General features: G+C 38.6%; 1 protein-coding gene across 2 annotated transcripts in view; it reads right to left on the bottom strand.

Annotated features, from left to right (window-relative positions):
• Positions 1-7,472: 7,472 nt before the first annotated feature.
• Positions 7,473-13,878, bottom strand: part of clptm1l (CLPTM1 like) — a 35,461-nt gene continuing 29,055 nt past the window's right edge. For both annotated transcript variants that reach the window (XM_060849833.1, XM_060849834.1), the window contains exons 15-17: positions 11,157-11,201; positions 9,912-10,027; positions 7,473-9,336 (exon numbers count right to left, since the gene is read on the bottom strand). In XM_060849833.1, the coding sequence (XP_060705816.1) occupies positions 9,249-9,336; positions 9,912-10,027; positions 11,157-11,201 (249 nt within the window). In that variant the 3' untranslated portion in view covers positions 7,473-9,248. The remainder of the gene's footprint in view (positions 9,337-9,911; positions 10,028-11,156; positions 11,202-13,878) is intronic.

The raw sequence follows: 13,878 nt of genomic DNA, 5'->3' as shown, positions 1-13,878 counted from the left end.
CCAATTAATGGTAGAATTTGGCTACATTTCCACCAACTGTGCCTGTCTCTGGAAATATGCAGGGTTCGATCCTTCTGCAGTGTTGTTCTTCAAAGTTCTGCTGAAGTTTTGTGGCGTTGAATTCTTATACAATTTCTCTCTTTCAAGTTTGTGGTGTGATGTTATTGACGATCCATAAGATACTTTCAACCTCAATATTGATTAAACTTTTGGTTCCTCAAGTCTGTAGCTTGCCTTCTTATCAGAAGCAGTTCCCCGTTCCTTGTTACATTCGGTGTTGGCTATCTGTCTGAAACAGATTTACCCCTTTGCTTTAGGGCATCCTTTCTAGCAGGCAAGTCTTAATTGCTCATTTGTCATGAGGTTACCTCCTCTCTCCAAGGGAAACAGCATATTTATGTTGCTTTGACTCCCATGTTTAATGATGAAGTCTTAATTTGTGGATATTATTGAGGTGTTAAGTGTTACAGTGCCAAAATAACATACTTTATCTTTAAGAACAAATCGAGGCTATGGTTAGGATACAATTTACATTTGGGCTCCAGTGAGAGTGGCATTAGTAATAAACTGAAGCAAAACTGGCACAAAAATACAAATTGCTAGAGAAGTTCAGCAGGACCTGCTGAGCTTTTCCAGCAATTTCTATTTTTGTCTGATTTACATCATCTGAAGTTCTTTCAGCTTTTATTTAGCAAAACTGAGAGACTGGCTAAAAAATGGCCTTAAGATTTATAAGTCAGGTTATCTTATGGGTTTCCTTGGCAGATTAATGAAAGGGTGAAGGACAATATGTGTCTAGTGCATGTTTGGAAGAGAAGCAATTTTTAAAGAACGTATTTGCATAATCTCAGGTTGCACTGATACATCTTACAATGAAGTATTCTTTGAAAACAAGTCATTGCTGTAATAAAGGAACTCAATAGCTGAATTGTACAGTTCCAACAAGCCACAATGAAATGAATGTCTACAGAAGCTGAATTAACCTAATTGCTTGAGGCTTAAGTATGGGTCAGCATTCAGGAGGACCCCACCCTCCCACCAACTCTCTTGAAAAGTGCCATGGGATGATTTATATCCAGTTGAGTTAGGGCTTGAGTTTAATGACTGGTTGAAAGCCACTACTCTGACAGTGCATGACTTCAAAATAAATAAATATTTCAATCATTCATTATTAAAGTAACCTTTTAAGATTTACAGCAAAAATCAACAAGGCCACTTCTGGCCACTATTACAAGCAGGATGGTCAGTTACTGGATAGGGGTCAGCAAAGGACAACTAACTCTTTTTTTTAAATAGGTATTTTTATTGAAAGAAAAAAAAAGATTTTTAAACATTTTTACAAAATTGCAAAGTAACACAAACAAATATAAACACTAATATATAAAATAACAATTTAATATATATAAAAGAAATAAATAATAACCAAAACACAACAAAAGAAAAAAAAGGAAAAATAAACTCAGCTAACTACTAATCTATCCTACAAACAATCAATGCATAAAATATCTTACATTACTGGTAAGAAATAATGTAATCATTAAATAATTAAGTATGTACTCAAAATAGATTAACATCAAGTTATAATAAAACCCGAATTTATACAGGATTCCCTCCCCCTGGACCAGCCAGAATCACTACCACAGCCAAACAAAAGCCCTTGACAGTATGGCCGAAATATCTGTGTCTATATAGTTCAGAAAAGGCTGCCATATTTTATAGAATATTTCAGTTTTTTGGTGCACCATATTTGTAAGGAAGTCAAGAGGGATATATTCCATGAATAACCTGTGCCAGTTCGAAAGTCCTGGAAGGCCCTCAGCTACCCAATTAACTAAGATATTTTTCCTTGCACAGAAAGAGAGAATGGAGAATAGTTTCCTCCCGTGCACATTCATGGAGGGCAGATTTGAAAAGCCCAGGAGAAGAGACTTTGGATCCAATCCAATCTCTGTTCCCAGGATTTCTGTTAGAGCACTTGTTACTCTTTCCCAGTATTTGCAGATCTTGTGACATGTCCATAAACAGTGTGTGAGTGCGCCCACTTCTATTTTGCATTTAGGACACATTGGGGATGTTCCTGCCCTAAATTTTGCCAGTTGTTCCGATGCTATGTGAGCCCTATGGAGTATCTTTAATTGAATAGCTTGAGTTCTATTACAAATAGAGATCTTTCTGGCATTTTCCCAGATGTCCTCCCACATTTCTGAAGAGATTTCTAACCCCAATTCCTGGTTCTGTTTTAAACAGTTGTTCCATGCCTTTCGCTACCTCATTGTGTAATGAGTGATAAAGAGTACTGACCGAGAATGGACCCATTGGCCATAGCACTCTTCTCTCCTTATCCGATTTGTAGTGACTGTCTGATAATGCAGTCTTTTTCTGTATATAATCTCGTATTTGGAAATACCGAAAAGGGTCTCCATTAGGCAGTCCAAACTTCTGGTGCAGCTGCTCAAAAGACATCATAACCTCCCCATTGAACAGGTCCCCGAAGCAAAAGACACCTCTGGACCTCCAGGTTTTAAATGTAGCGTCTGTCAGCCCTGGTTGAAAACCCCACACTCCCACTATAGGAGTATAAGGAGAGGTTTTTTGTAAATTACCCTCATCTTGCCACATTATCCTCCAGGCTTTAATTGGATTTAATACAATAGGGTTTTTAACAATAGTCAGTAATAGCTCTTGTCTTATCTAAAAATAAATGATTGATGAGGGGACACTTTGCTTGGGAGGTCTTGGTGTCTAACCAAATTGACTGTGGGTCACAAGAGACCCAATCAGCTAATAGTCTAATAGAGAGCTCAACAAATACCTCCTAAAGTCTGGAAAATCCAGTCCTCCCCTTGCTTGTGGAAGCTACAACTTCTCTAATTTGATACGGGGCCATCTATGATGCCAAATAAAGGAAACAAGCCAGCCGTGTAGTTTATGTAACATCAGTCTCGGCAATATCAAAGGGAGCATTCTCATAGGATATAAGAGTCACGGCAGAATATTTATTTTAACTAGAGTTACTCTGTCTAACCAGGATATTTGGAGATCTCCCCAGTGTTGAAGGCCCTGCCTTATTTTCTCTAGTAGGTGTATAAAATTGGCTTTATACAGCTGACCAAATACTGGGGTGATAAAAATACCTAAGTATAGAAAACCCTCCAGTGACCATCAAAAGGGAAAACTAGATCCGTCTGATAAATTGGATACACTGGAGAGACCACCCAATGGCATGGCCTTCGATTTCATAAAATTGATTTTGTAGCCTGAGAACATATTAAGTAGATTTATTACTTGAATTAAGTGAGGCACGGATATCAAAGGATTACTTAAGAACAGGAGGACATCTTTTGCATAGAGAGTGATTTTATGTTTACCCGAACCAACCCTTGGAGCCATTATGTTAGAGTCGGTTTGTACAGCTTCCGCTAGTGGTTCGATTACGAGCGTGAATAATAATGGTGAGAGAGGACATCCCTGGTGACAGCCCCTACCCACACTGAAGCTATCCGAACCTAAACCATTGGTAATCATGGCTGCTTTGGGATCATTGTATAATATTGAGACCCATTTAGAAAATACCTCTCCAACACCAAACCATTCCAGTACTTAAAGATATGACCATTCAACCTGGTCAAATACCTTCTCTGCATCCAAGATGACAAATATCCCTAGTATTCTTTCCTGTTGACAGACTTGTATCACATTTAAGACCCTTCTAATGTTGTTAGATGATCTACGGCCCTTGATAAACTCTGTCTGTTCCCCTTTTATGATATATGGTAAGACCCTCTCCAATCTTAATGCTAACGTTTTAGAAAGGATTTTAAAATCTACATTTAGCAAGGATATTGGTCTATATGATGAGCAATCTTCTGGGGCCTTTCCTTTTTTAAGAATGAGAGAAATATTTGCTTCTCTCAACGAAGGCAGGAGGCAGCCTTGACTATGTGAGTAATTATACATGTCTATAAGTGGACCAGCCAGTTCCCCTATGAATATTTATAAAATTCAACCTGGAATTCATCTGGTCCAGGTGCTTTGCCACTCTGAAGTTGGCTAATTACATTGAATACTTCCTGGGTTACCAGGGGAGCATTCAGGATCAACACCTGCTCGGAGGTTAAATCTGGAAAGGCCATGTTTTTAAAAGAAGGGATCCATCTTCTTAGTTCTATCCTCACAGTCCTGCAATTTATACAGTTCAAAACAGAACTTTCTAAAGGCTGTATTGATTCTTTTACGATTACAAGTCAGAGTACCAGCACTTTCCCTAATGGGTTTGATAGCTGGAGCAGCCTTTTTTTTCCTAGCAAGATACGCTAGATATCTGCTAGGCTTGTCGCTATATTCATATAGTCTTTGCTTTGCAAATAATATTTCCCTTTTTGCTGTTTGGGTAAGTGCGGTATTCAAGGCTGTCCTAAGGGCTGTGATCCTTTGCAGCTTAGTAATAGAGGGCCTATCAACATAGGCTGTCTCAGCTACCTTCAAGCAAGTCTCGAGTAGGTGCTGTTGTTCTCCCTTTCATCTTTTCTGGGTTGCAGAATGAGATGATCAACCTCACGCAGAGGCCTTAATGGTCTCCCACATCGTCGACTACTCCCCTACTTTTTGAGCTCAAAAATGAGAAAAAGGCCTGGTCATATCCACCCTGTTGTAATTTTAAGTGCTCTTTGTCAAGTAGATGTGTCTCCTGTAAAAGAGCTATATCGACCCTTTCTTTTTTAAGGTTTGATAGTATCTTCTTCCTTTTGATTGGTGAATTACTCCCCTTGCCATTCCAGGTGCACTACCTAAGTGAATATCTAGCCATGATCGTCCAGGTAGGCCAGAGACACCCCGCCCCCCCCTCCCACAGGAGGAAGAACCCCATCCAAAACACTGAGTAAAGACCATGGAAATTTCACAAAAGCAAAAATTCTTTAAGACATTTACACCAATACAATTAAAAGCTATTCCTAAGTAAAAAAAACCAAACACATTTGAAAGGAGATTTTCCAGCTTGCTCCCAGGGGGCATAACTACCTATCAATAACCCCACCATGACCTCTCCTAACTAGTGTCCCGCCCTTGACCCAGGCATTATAAAATGGAGTAGACAAATTCAAGTATTCTATAAAACCAAAGTTAAAAGTGAGTGACCCACCGCACCCCACACCTAAGTGTGTTTAGCAAGCATAATACAAAATATAAATATATAAAACTACAAACTTACAATCCTAGCAATTATTAGAAAACTAAGTAAAATGACAGAAGAGAACCCTGCTCTTTTAAAAAAAAGGTAGGATAACACACACACACACACACACACATCAAATAAGCCATACGGCCTGTAAAAAAAGAAATCACAGTGAATAACAAATAAGGCCCCCTCCCTGCCCCTGGAGAAGGTAATGCACAAAAAAGGGATGGAGAAAGAAAGAAAGGGGGGGGGGGCAGGGGAAGCGTGAGCCCAAAGCGAAATCATTATCCATATGGTTTGAATCTTAGTCTATTTAAGAGAGTCCAAAATTTCTTTAGCCTCCTCCGGTGATCCAAAGTTGTATACAGATCCTTAGTGGTTGAAGCGCAGCGTTGCTGGGTAACGTAAGGAATATTGGATATTTAGGTCTCTTAGGCGCTTCTTCGCCTCATTGACTGCCCTCCTATTGCAAACCACGGCTAGTGAAAAATCCTGGAATAACATTATCCTAAAACCCTTGTACATCATGGCCTGGGGATCCTTCCCCAGGACTCTGGAGGCTTCCAGGAGCATCTGCTTCTCTTTATAGCATCGGAGCGGGAACAGAACCAGGTAGGGGGGCTGGTCCGGCCCAGACATGCGTATAACAACCTGGTGAGCCCACTCCACCCATACCTGGCCTGATCAGGACTCCAAATTTAATATTTGAGGGAGCCATTGCTCCAAAAAAAAAACTGCAAGCTGGCCTTTCTCTTCGTGTTCGGGAAGGCCCAGCAACCAAATTTTTTCAACGACCCTGATTATCGAGGTCATCGATGTGCACTTCCAAGGTCAGCAGCTTCCAAGATCATGGCCTTTTGCTCTGTCCCTCCAACACGTTGTTCGAGTTTTTCAATATCTCGATTTGTATGCTTCTGCAGCACGACCGAGAACAACTCCCATCTGGTCCAGGATTGTTTGATGAAAGCATCGATCCTCTCCTGCATCTTGTTGATCCCGAAGATCAGGCTTGCCTCTGCAGGTAAGTTCCCAGAGGTTGCCGTGGACGTCTCCGCTGCTGTGGGAGGGGGTGGAGTAGGGGTCCCTGCCTGTTGCGAACTTCAGGAATTTTTGCTCTTACTCATTTTAAGAACACCAAACTGTTCAAGTTTGATGCAAAATGACTTGGTATGTTGGGCAAAAGCTATTTTAAATGAATTAAAAGGTGTGGTGAAGGTGGGTGCCCCTCTTTGCCAGAGTCTTAGGCAAAGCACCACAGACTCCAATTTGCTGGGTCGCCGCCATCTTGAATCTCCAACTAACCCTTTTTAAAATTAAGACTAACCTGTTCAAGCAGCAAACTCAAAGAGCACATTAAATTGGAGGGGGCACAGAAAAGATTTACAAGGATGTTGCGAGGACTGGAGGGCTTTTGTTATAAGGAGAGACTGGATAAATTGGGACATTTTTCTATTAAATTGTTGGAGGTTGAGGGGTGACCTTATAAAGGTTTATAAAATCATAAGGGACATAGATAAGGTGCACAACAAAAGGTCTTTTCCCTAGGATGGGGAACTTCAAAACTCGTGGGCATCTTTTTAGAGTGAGCAGAGAAATATTTAAAAGGGACCCGAGAGGCAATTCTTTTTAAGAGGATGGTTCATGTGTGAAATGAACTGCCAGAGAAAGTGGTAGATGCAGGTAGAGTTGCAATATTTAGGTCCAATTGGTAATAATTTAGAGGGATATGGACCACACGTGGGCAAATGGGACTAATTTAGTTTGGGAAATGTGGTTGGCACGGACAAGTTGGACTGATGCTTGTCTGACTCTATGACACTTTTAACACACAGCATAATGGAAATCTGAAAACTCTGTTTTACCCCCTCCCAAAGAAAGGTCATGAGTACCAGATTGATTGGAATTATTGAGACTGACATTAATGGATTCCTTCAGGTAGGAGGATTGAGAGATCTGGAGAAAAGGCAGGGAAATGTAGTTGAGGTACAAATCTGCAATGACATAAATAAATGCCTTGAGCAGCTGAATAGATTACTGCTCCATAAGTTGATACCTCCAGTATTTAACTCCAGTCATCAGGGCAGTTGGTAGAAACTAGAATGTTTAGATTTGAAAATCAAGGATGATACTTAAACATTCAAAATCATTAACCATATAAATGAGAAATATTACAGGAAGAGGAGAGAATAAATGCATCTCTAATGAAAGAAAAACATTCACTTTAAATATCTACATAGTGTCACGATATGTAGATGGCATATATGTATTTTTAAATATACTTCCATAAAAAATAAAGTCAGATGATATGCAGAATTTATTTTTATCACACAGGTCTTTGAGTGCAATTTGTTTTTATCTTTGACAACTCCATTTGTTGGCAGTTTTTCATCCGATCAAGGTACTCAACACACCAGGTTTGGACTGATTGATAAGACACACTGCATTCATTATTGACACCACATCCTAAATGCCCAGCTTTCTATGTAAATTATTGTGCACCCATACTGCCTGTCCTGTTTGAAACCAATCTTTATTAAAAAGAGTAACAGTTTAGCTGGTACTAGGATTACTCCATTTTAATTCTCCCAACTAGATCAGAAAAACACACAGCTATAAGTCAAACCCAATCAGCCAGGACAGTGAAGAGTCTATATTTGTCACTCTAGTTGGTCAAGAGATGACTACAAATTATGCAATTTCATTAATTTAGGAGAAAACTTTTAGAGCCTATGTGCTGTTACTAAAGACAAGTTAAAACATACTTAGTACTATTCAGTACTTAAGCTTTGGGACTTACAAAAGATCAACTACTGCTGTAAAAATTTAAGGGAGTAGTACCAATATATTTGGAAAAAGTTGTATCGACCACATGTTTACAAAAGTTGCAGAGAACACTTTGGATGAGTATTCTTAAAAAATAACTTTATAACCTTATCATTAAAAAGAAGGGAATGCATATTCAATCAAGAGATCATTACAGCTGTTCTGTAAATCAAAGCAGATTTTACCAGAAAAAAAACTAGATAAAGCACTACAGAGTAAATTAGCCAGCAATGTCAATTATTGAATTAACAGAGCCTAGAACCTTTTCCAACTAAAACTAGCCTGAAATGACCAATCCTTGGCCAAAATAATTCAGAAGTTCTAAAAAGCCAAATAAAATATTGTTAAATATTAACACAGAAGAGTATTTAATTTCTTTCCTTACCATATCCAATTTAATCCTGTTTTGTCAAAAAATAATTTTTTTCTGAATTGAATCAAAATTATATTGCTGCAGTAAGGGAAGTGTTGTATTGGTTTGATTTTAATGTTTCAAGAATGCTGTTCAACAAATTCATGTTAATTATTGTCCCAATACCTCTTAAATATTGTACTGGAAAAATCTGTATTATACCCTACACAAACCAATCTTGTGGTCAGGTTTAATATCTGAACTGAAAGTAGAAAAGCAAATTCCATTCTGTGCTAACTTGGATTAGTTTCAAATTGTTTCAACCACTCATTTGGCCAAATCACAAACTTACAGACACAATGAATGGAATGCAGAATGGCAACTCCAGTAATAACCATAGTCACACAAAAACAATGACATCAAGTCACCATAAGTTAATCAGATTGTAAAGGTCATAATGTCTACTCAAAAAAAACAAAAGTTAGCAAAGTTTTTGTAGAATAAAAGCAAGCTAGGAAGGGTAGTGAAAGAGAATGTTTAAATACTTCGGTCCTTTAGTGAAGCTGTAAGTTGCCCTTGACCAACATTATGTACAGTTCTGATCAGTTAACACCTCAAAGTCTTGGACCTATGAAACAAGTTATATTATAAATTTGAATTGGGCTGTCAAACAGCAATATCATAGTTTACAATCTCTATCTTCTTCATAAGATTAATACTGTTTAACTCCAATGAGTCATGACCCAGAATTATAAATCCAGAAAGGTTGGCACGGCTGGAAATGTATTCATACTGCAGTCCCAAGCAGGAAAAGATAAACAAAGAAGTGGCTGCGCTGCAGGTAGCAGAGATTTAAAGGATGCTGGCAGCTGGGTGCAGAGAAAGCCCAGTCTAAAATCACTCCTTATGCAGTTTCTTCACAGTATCCTTTTCATCATATGATTCACCAAATTCATTAATTCTGCTTTTATCCACTGGGTAAAGCCTGCAAATAAACAGAACATTGAATTTCAGAATCAAGTTGGAGTGGGGGAGGGGTCAATTCATCTGACTATTGCTTTTAAGGACAGCAATATATTTATGAAATAATATCCAAGTCAACTTTCTCCCTTGCCTAAATAATTTCAAAATGTCAGAAAATCTTTTTGTGCTCAGCACGATGAATTGCAGGACAAAAGACTGAAACACTCTTCCAAGTTTTCTTTTCAGCATCTGTGTCAAAGTCATGTAACGGTCTGTCTGATTCTCCAATGACATGCCTGTAAAGTGACACTTACATCTCTTAAATCAGCTGCTGTTCTGATTCAAGGGACATAGCCAGCGTATTGCCAAAATATATTGTGCAGGAAAGCAATGCAGAAAGCTTCAATCCACTTCAGTGAAGGATTTTGCAACTTGTCAAGTAAATTGCTCAATTCAAACCAACAAATGAAAGCACTTTACTCATTCCCTTCTCTTTCTAAGGGAACTTCTGCTTGGAATGCAAAATGAAAAGATAGCTTATTTTCTAAAGTAGAGTTTTTATTTTTTCACATTTAGATGTATGTTGGAAAGTCTTACCATCTCTGGTAGAGGTAAATAAGAAAAACTACATCATCTCTGAAGCAAGCTAGTCTGTGAGATGTTGGCATGGTGATGATGAAGGCAAAGACATCATCAATAAAGGTGTTGAATGCCTGCAATGGAGGTACGGTTGTGACAATACAAAGTGAACATTATTACAAGTCAGATTGTGGAAAATATTTAACAATTCATATTAAGTTGCTCCGCTAACCTGAATAACAATGATCGAAAACAAACCAATATCTTCAATTGCTCATAATGAGTTAATGCAGTTTTTTTAAATTCATGGGATGAGGGTGACATTGGCTCGGCCAGCACTTATTGCCCATCTCTAACTGCTTTTAAAAATCTCAGTGCAGGAGGCTATTTATCCCATTGTGCCTGTGCCACTTCTTTGGCAGAGATTTCCAAATGATCCCACACTCTTGCTCAGTCCTGAAAGCTCTTAAATTGTCTCCATTTGAAGAATTTTCCAATTTATTTTTCAATAATGAATCTGTTCCTATGAGTCTGGAAGTGCATTCCAAACCATGTAAACTCACTACATGAGCTTTCATTGCTATGCTCAAGAAAATAACTCAAGATAGATTTAAATCTAAATACAACCATTTAATACTTTATGTTGCTTATGAGAATATTTAACTAAAAGTACATGAACGTCACAACATACATTTGTTTCTGTAAATCTATTGGAATCCAGCATGCATCTTTGCAAACAGTTTTTAAATGTCCAATATCTATCTTTAAATGGATAAAATCAACATCTGATCACATATGTTGAAGTCAATCTAAACCATCATATTAGAAAATGATAGGTTTTGGAACCCAAACCCAGGACCAACTTGGCTGAATTTTCAACAAGAAACACTGTCTGACTGCAATGGGTCACTGAAGAATACTCAGATACAAGAATGGCACCAGTAAAGGCCTGGGAAAAGGTTACCCGGCTGTCTTTTCAACCAAAGGTGCACAACTCCTCCTCTTCTTTAAAAGTTACAATATTTAAAAAATAAAATCAGGCAAGTAAATATTGCAAAATCCTTGCAACTAAATTACATATGTTTGTATTGAGGATGGACAAATTTCCAAAGTCTTCAAAACAAATCTTATGTTTGCCAAAAAAATGCAAAATTCCCAAGTTCAAAGCAACATATCACACGGACACCACTGTAGGAACTGCATTGCCTGAATTATTTTGTACATGATGTGAATCAGTTTTGAACTGCCTAGAAAATAGCTTACTTTATACATAAAGGCCTTCCATGGTAAGTGTGCCACAGATTTCAACTGCAAGTAAACAGAAAGCGACAGTTAGCAGACATCTTCAGTATACAACAGATTATGATTATTAGCTCCCTGAAGGAGCAGTGATCAAATAGGCCATCTGTGGTAGTTTTTTTTTAAAAAAGCGATATAGATAAGGAAGTTTCACTATCCCCATTGGAATGCTTGCTATTGAATATTCTTCACAGGAAGTAGAGTTGGGGAGGGGGGTGGGGAATTTGGTGGATGGAAGAGAATATAAAGGTTAAATAGTATCCCATGTTTAAGTGTGGTGGTGTTTCTTTAAATTCACCTGAGGGACATGCGTGGTGCTGGCTGGTCAGCATTTGTTGTCAGTACCTAGTTGCCCTTAAGGAAGAGATAGAGAGGTGTCCTGTTGAACTGCTGCAATCCATATGCTGTGCTTGATTCACAATACCCTTGGGGAGGGAATTCCAGGATTTTAACCCAGTGACAGTGAAGGAACAGCAGTATATTTCCAAGTCAGGACAGTGAATGGCTTGAAGGGGAACTTGCAGGTAGTGAACATCCCATTTATCTGTTGCCCTTGTCCTAGACAGATCATCAATTCGGCACTTTTGACTGAAGATAATGCTGAAGCATTTGCACTATCTTTTGCACTGATGTGTTGTGCTCTTCCATCATTGAGGATGGGTACATTTGTGGAGCCTTCTCCAGTGAATTGTTTAATTATCCACCACCATTCGGAAGTGGATGTGGCAGGACTGTGCAGTTTAGATCTGATCTGCTGGTTGTTGGATATTTAGCTCCATCTATCATTTGCTATTTATGTTGTTTGGCATGCAAGCAGTTCTAAGGAAGGGTCAATAGACCTGAAATGTAAACTCCAATTTCTCTTAACAAACGCTGCCAGACCTGCTGAGCATTTCCAGTAATTTCTGTTTTTGTTTCTGATCTACAGCATTGCAATTCTTTCACTTTTTTATGCAGGTAGTCCTGTTTGGTAGCTTCAGCAAAGTGACACCTCATTTTTAGGTCTGCTCATGCCCTTCTGCACTCTCTAACTAGGATTGAACCCTTGGCCGACTGATAATGGTTGAGTGGTGGGCCATGAGTTTGTAGATTGTTCTGGAGTGCGACTGCTATTCATGGCCAACAGTGGCTCATGGATGCCCAGTTTTGAGTTGCTAGACCTGTTCGAAGTCTGTCCCATTTAATGCAGTGATAGTGCCATGATGGAGGTTATTCTCAATGTGAAGGTGCAAGTTTGTCTGCAGGAGGACTAGGCAGCAGTCACTCTTACTGATACAGTCATGAACTTTAGTTGAGAACAAAACTGACCTCAGATGCCAGGAGAGCTCATGTTAATGTTCATTATTCAAAATTACATTGAACAACGGCTGCTTGAGTGAGATATTAAAGGACTCAGTTTTCGCAAGACTATAAACAACTTCCTTATGAACTGGTGAATGTGGGTACAATTTCAATGTTTAAAAGACATTTGGATAAGTACATGAATAGGAAAGGTTTGGAGGGATATGGGCCAGGAGCAGGCAGGGTGGGACTAGTTTAGTTTGGGAACATGGTCAGCATGGACTGGTTCGATTTCAGGGTCTGTTTCAATTTTCTATGACTCTAAGTAAAAATAACAATCAGGCATAATTCTGTGGGTAGGTACAGTACCCTGAATCTAACTCTTCAGAAAGTGGAATTGTCCAAAAACTGGACATGGTTTTCCTCTGGGAGCCACTCATAACATATCCTGTCTGTTTACAGAAGGTTTGTTTAAAAACTGCCCTTCTGCATTTAGTTATGAAAGTCATGACTGTCCTCAGTTTACTTTTGAAAAACAGGTCAGACTCCTTTCAAACAACAACAGGAGATCTCTGCAACATTAGCCAGACAGCAGTAATGGAACACTTAAGGAATCCATGCAGCACTTTATCATGACAATGTGGACATTTTCTGAAGATGCTGCTACTTAAATCCATTTTGCATGGCCTTAGACCAGTGGTCATATTAACAGATTTTAAAAAAAACTTGTGCATCCTCCCTTTAGAGTCAAGCAACTACAATTTGTTGGATAATGGGTAAACCAAAGTCCAGGAAAATCTAAAATCTAGCACAGTCTCGGTCCCATGGGTGCTGGATTTGGGAAGGGGTATAGACAATTCATCTTGTGATGAAAATCCTCAAATATAAGTCGAGTTTCACTGAATGCATTGCTTAAGTACTGAGTTAACATGCTTGTTACGCAATGCAAATTTCTTCAGCACATATCAAAAGGTTAAACTCTGGATAGGATTAAAATGGCAAACATTGTGGAAATCTTGATATTTATTAAAACTTTCTTTAACTAAATGCTAAATTGCTTTATTGGACAACAATACTTACTGTGCACAGAAAGACTACCAATGCCAGTCATTACAATGACAGATGAATCTGTTCAATAACCAGCCCGTATATTCATTTCAAATTAAACCACCTGCAGCTGAGACAGTCAAGGTGGCATGCTGTCACAAAGCTGCATTTAAAAAAAAACTGACCCTCTCAGAACAGAAATGGAGCATTTCTCTTTAACTCAGAAAAGCGCTGTTATTTCAATTTTTTTTTCACCCAAAACACTAACAATACCGATCAGATTAAGAAGTTTAAACACTGTCTTTAGATAGCTGCATTGGAATCATTCAGTGCCTCTTATCTGACAACTCTGAACACA

The sequence above is a fragment of the Hemiscyllium ocellatum genome, chromosome 34, assembly GCF_020745735.1.
Source record: "Hemiscyllium ocellatum isolate sHemOce1 chromosome 34, sHemOce1.pat.X.cur, whole genome shotgun sequence".
Classification (NCBI taxonomy): domain Eukaryota; kingdom Metazoa; phylum Chordata; class Chondrichthyes; order Orectolobiformes; family Hemiscylliidae; genus Hemiscyllium; species Hemiscyllium ocellatum.
The sequence above is the reverse complement of the archived record's forward strand: the minus strand, read 5'-3'. Positions and strand labels throughout refer to the sequence as shown.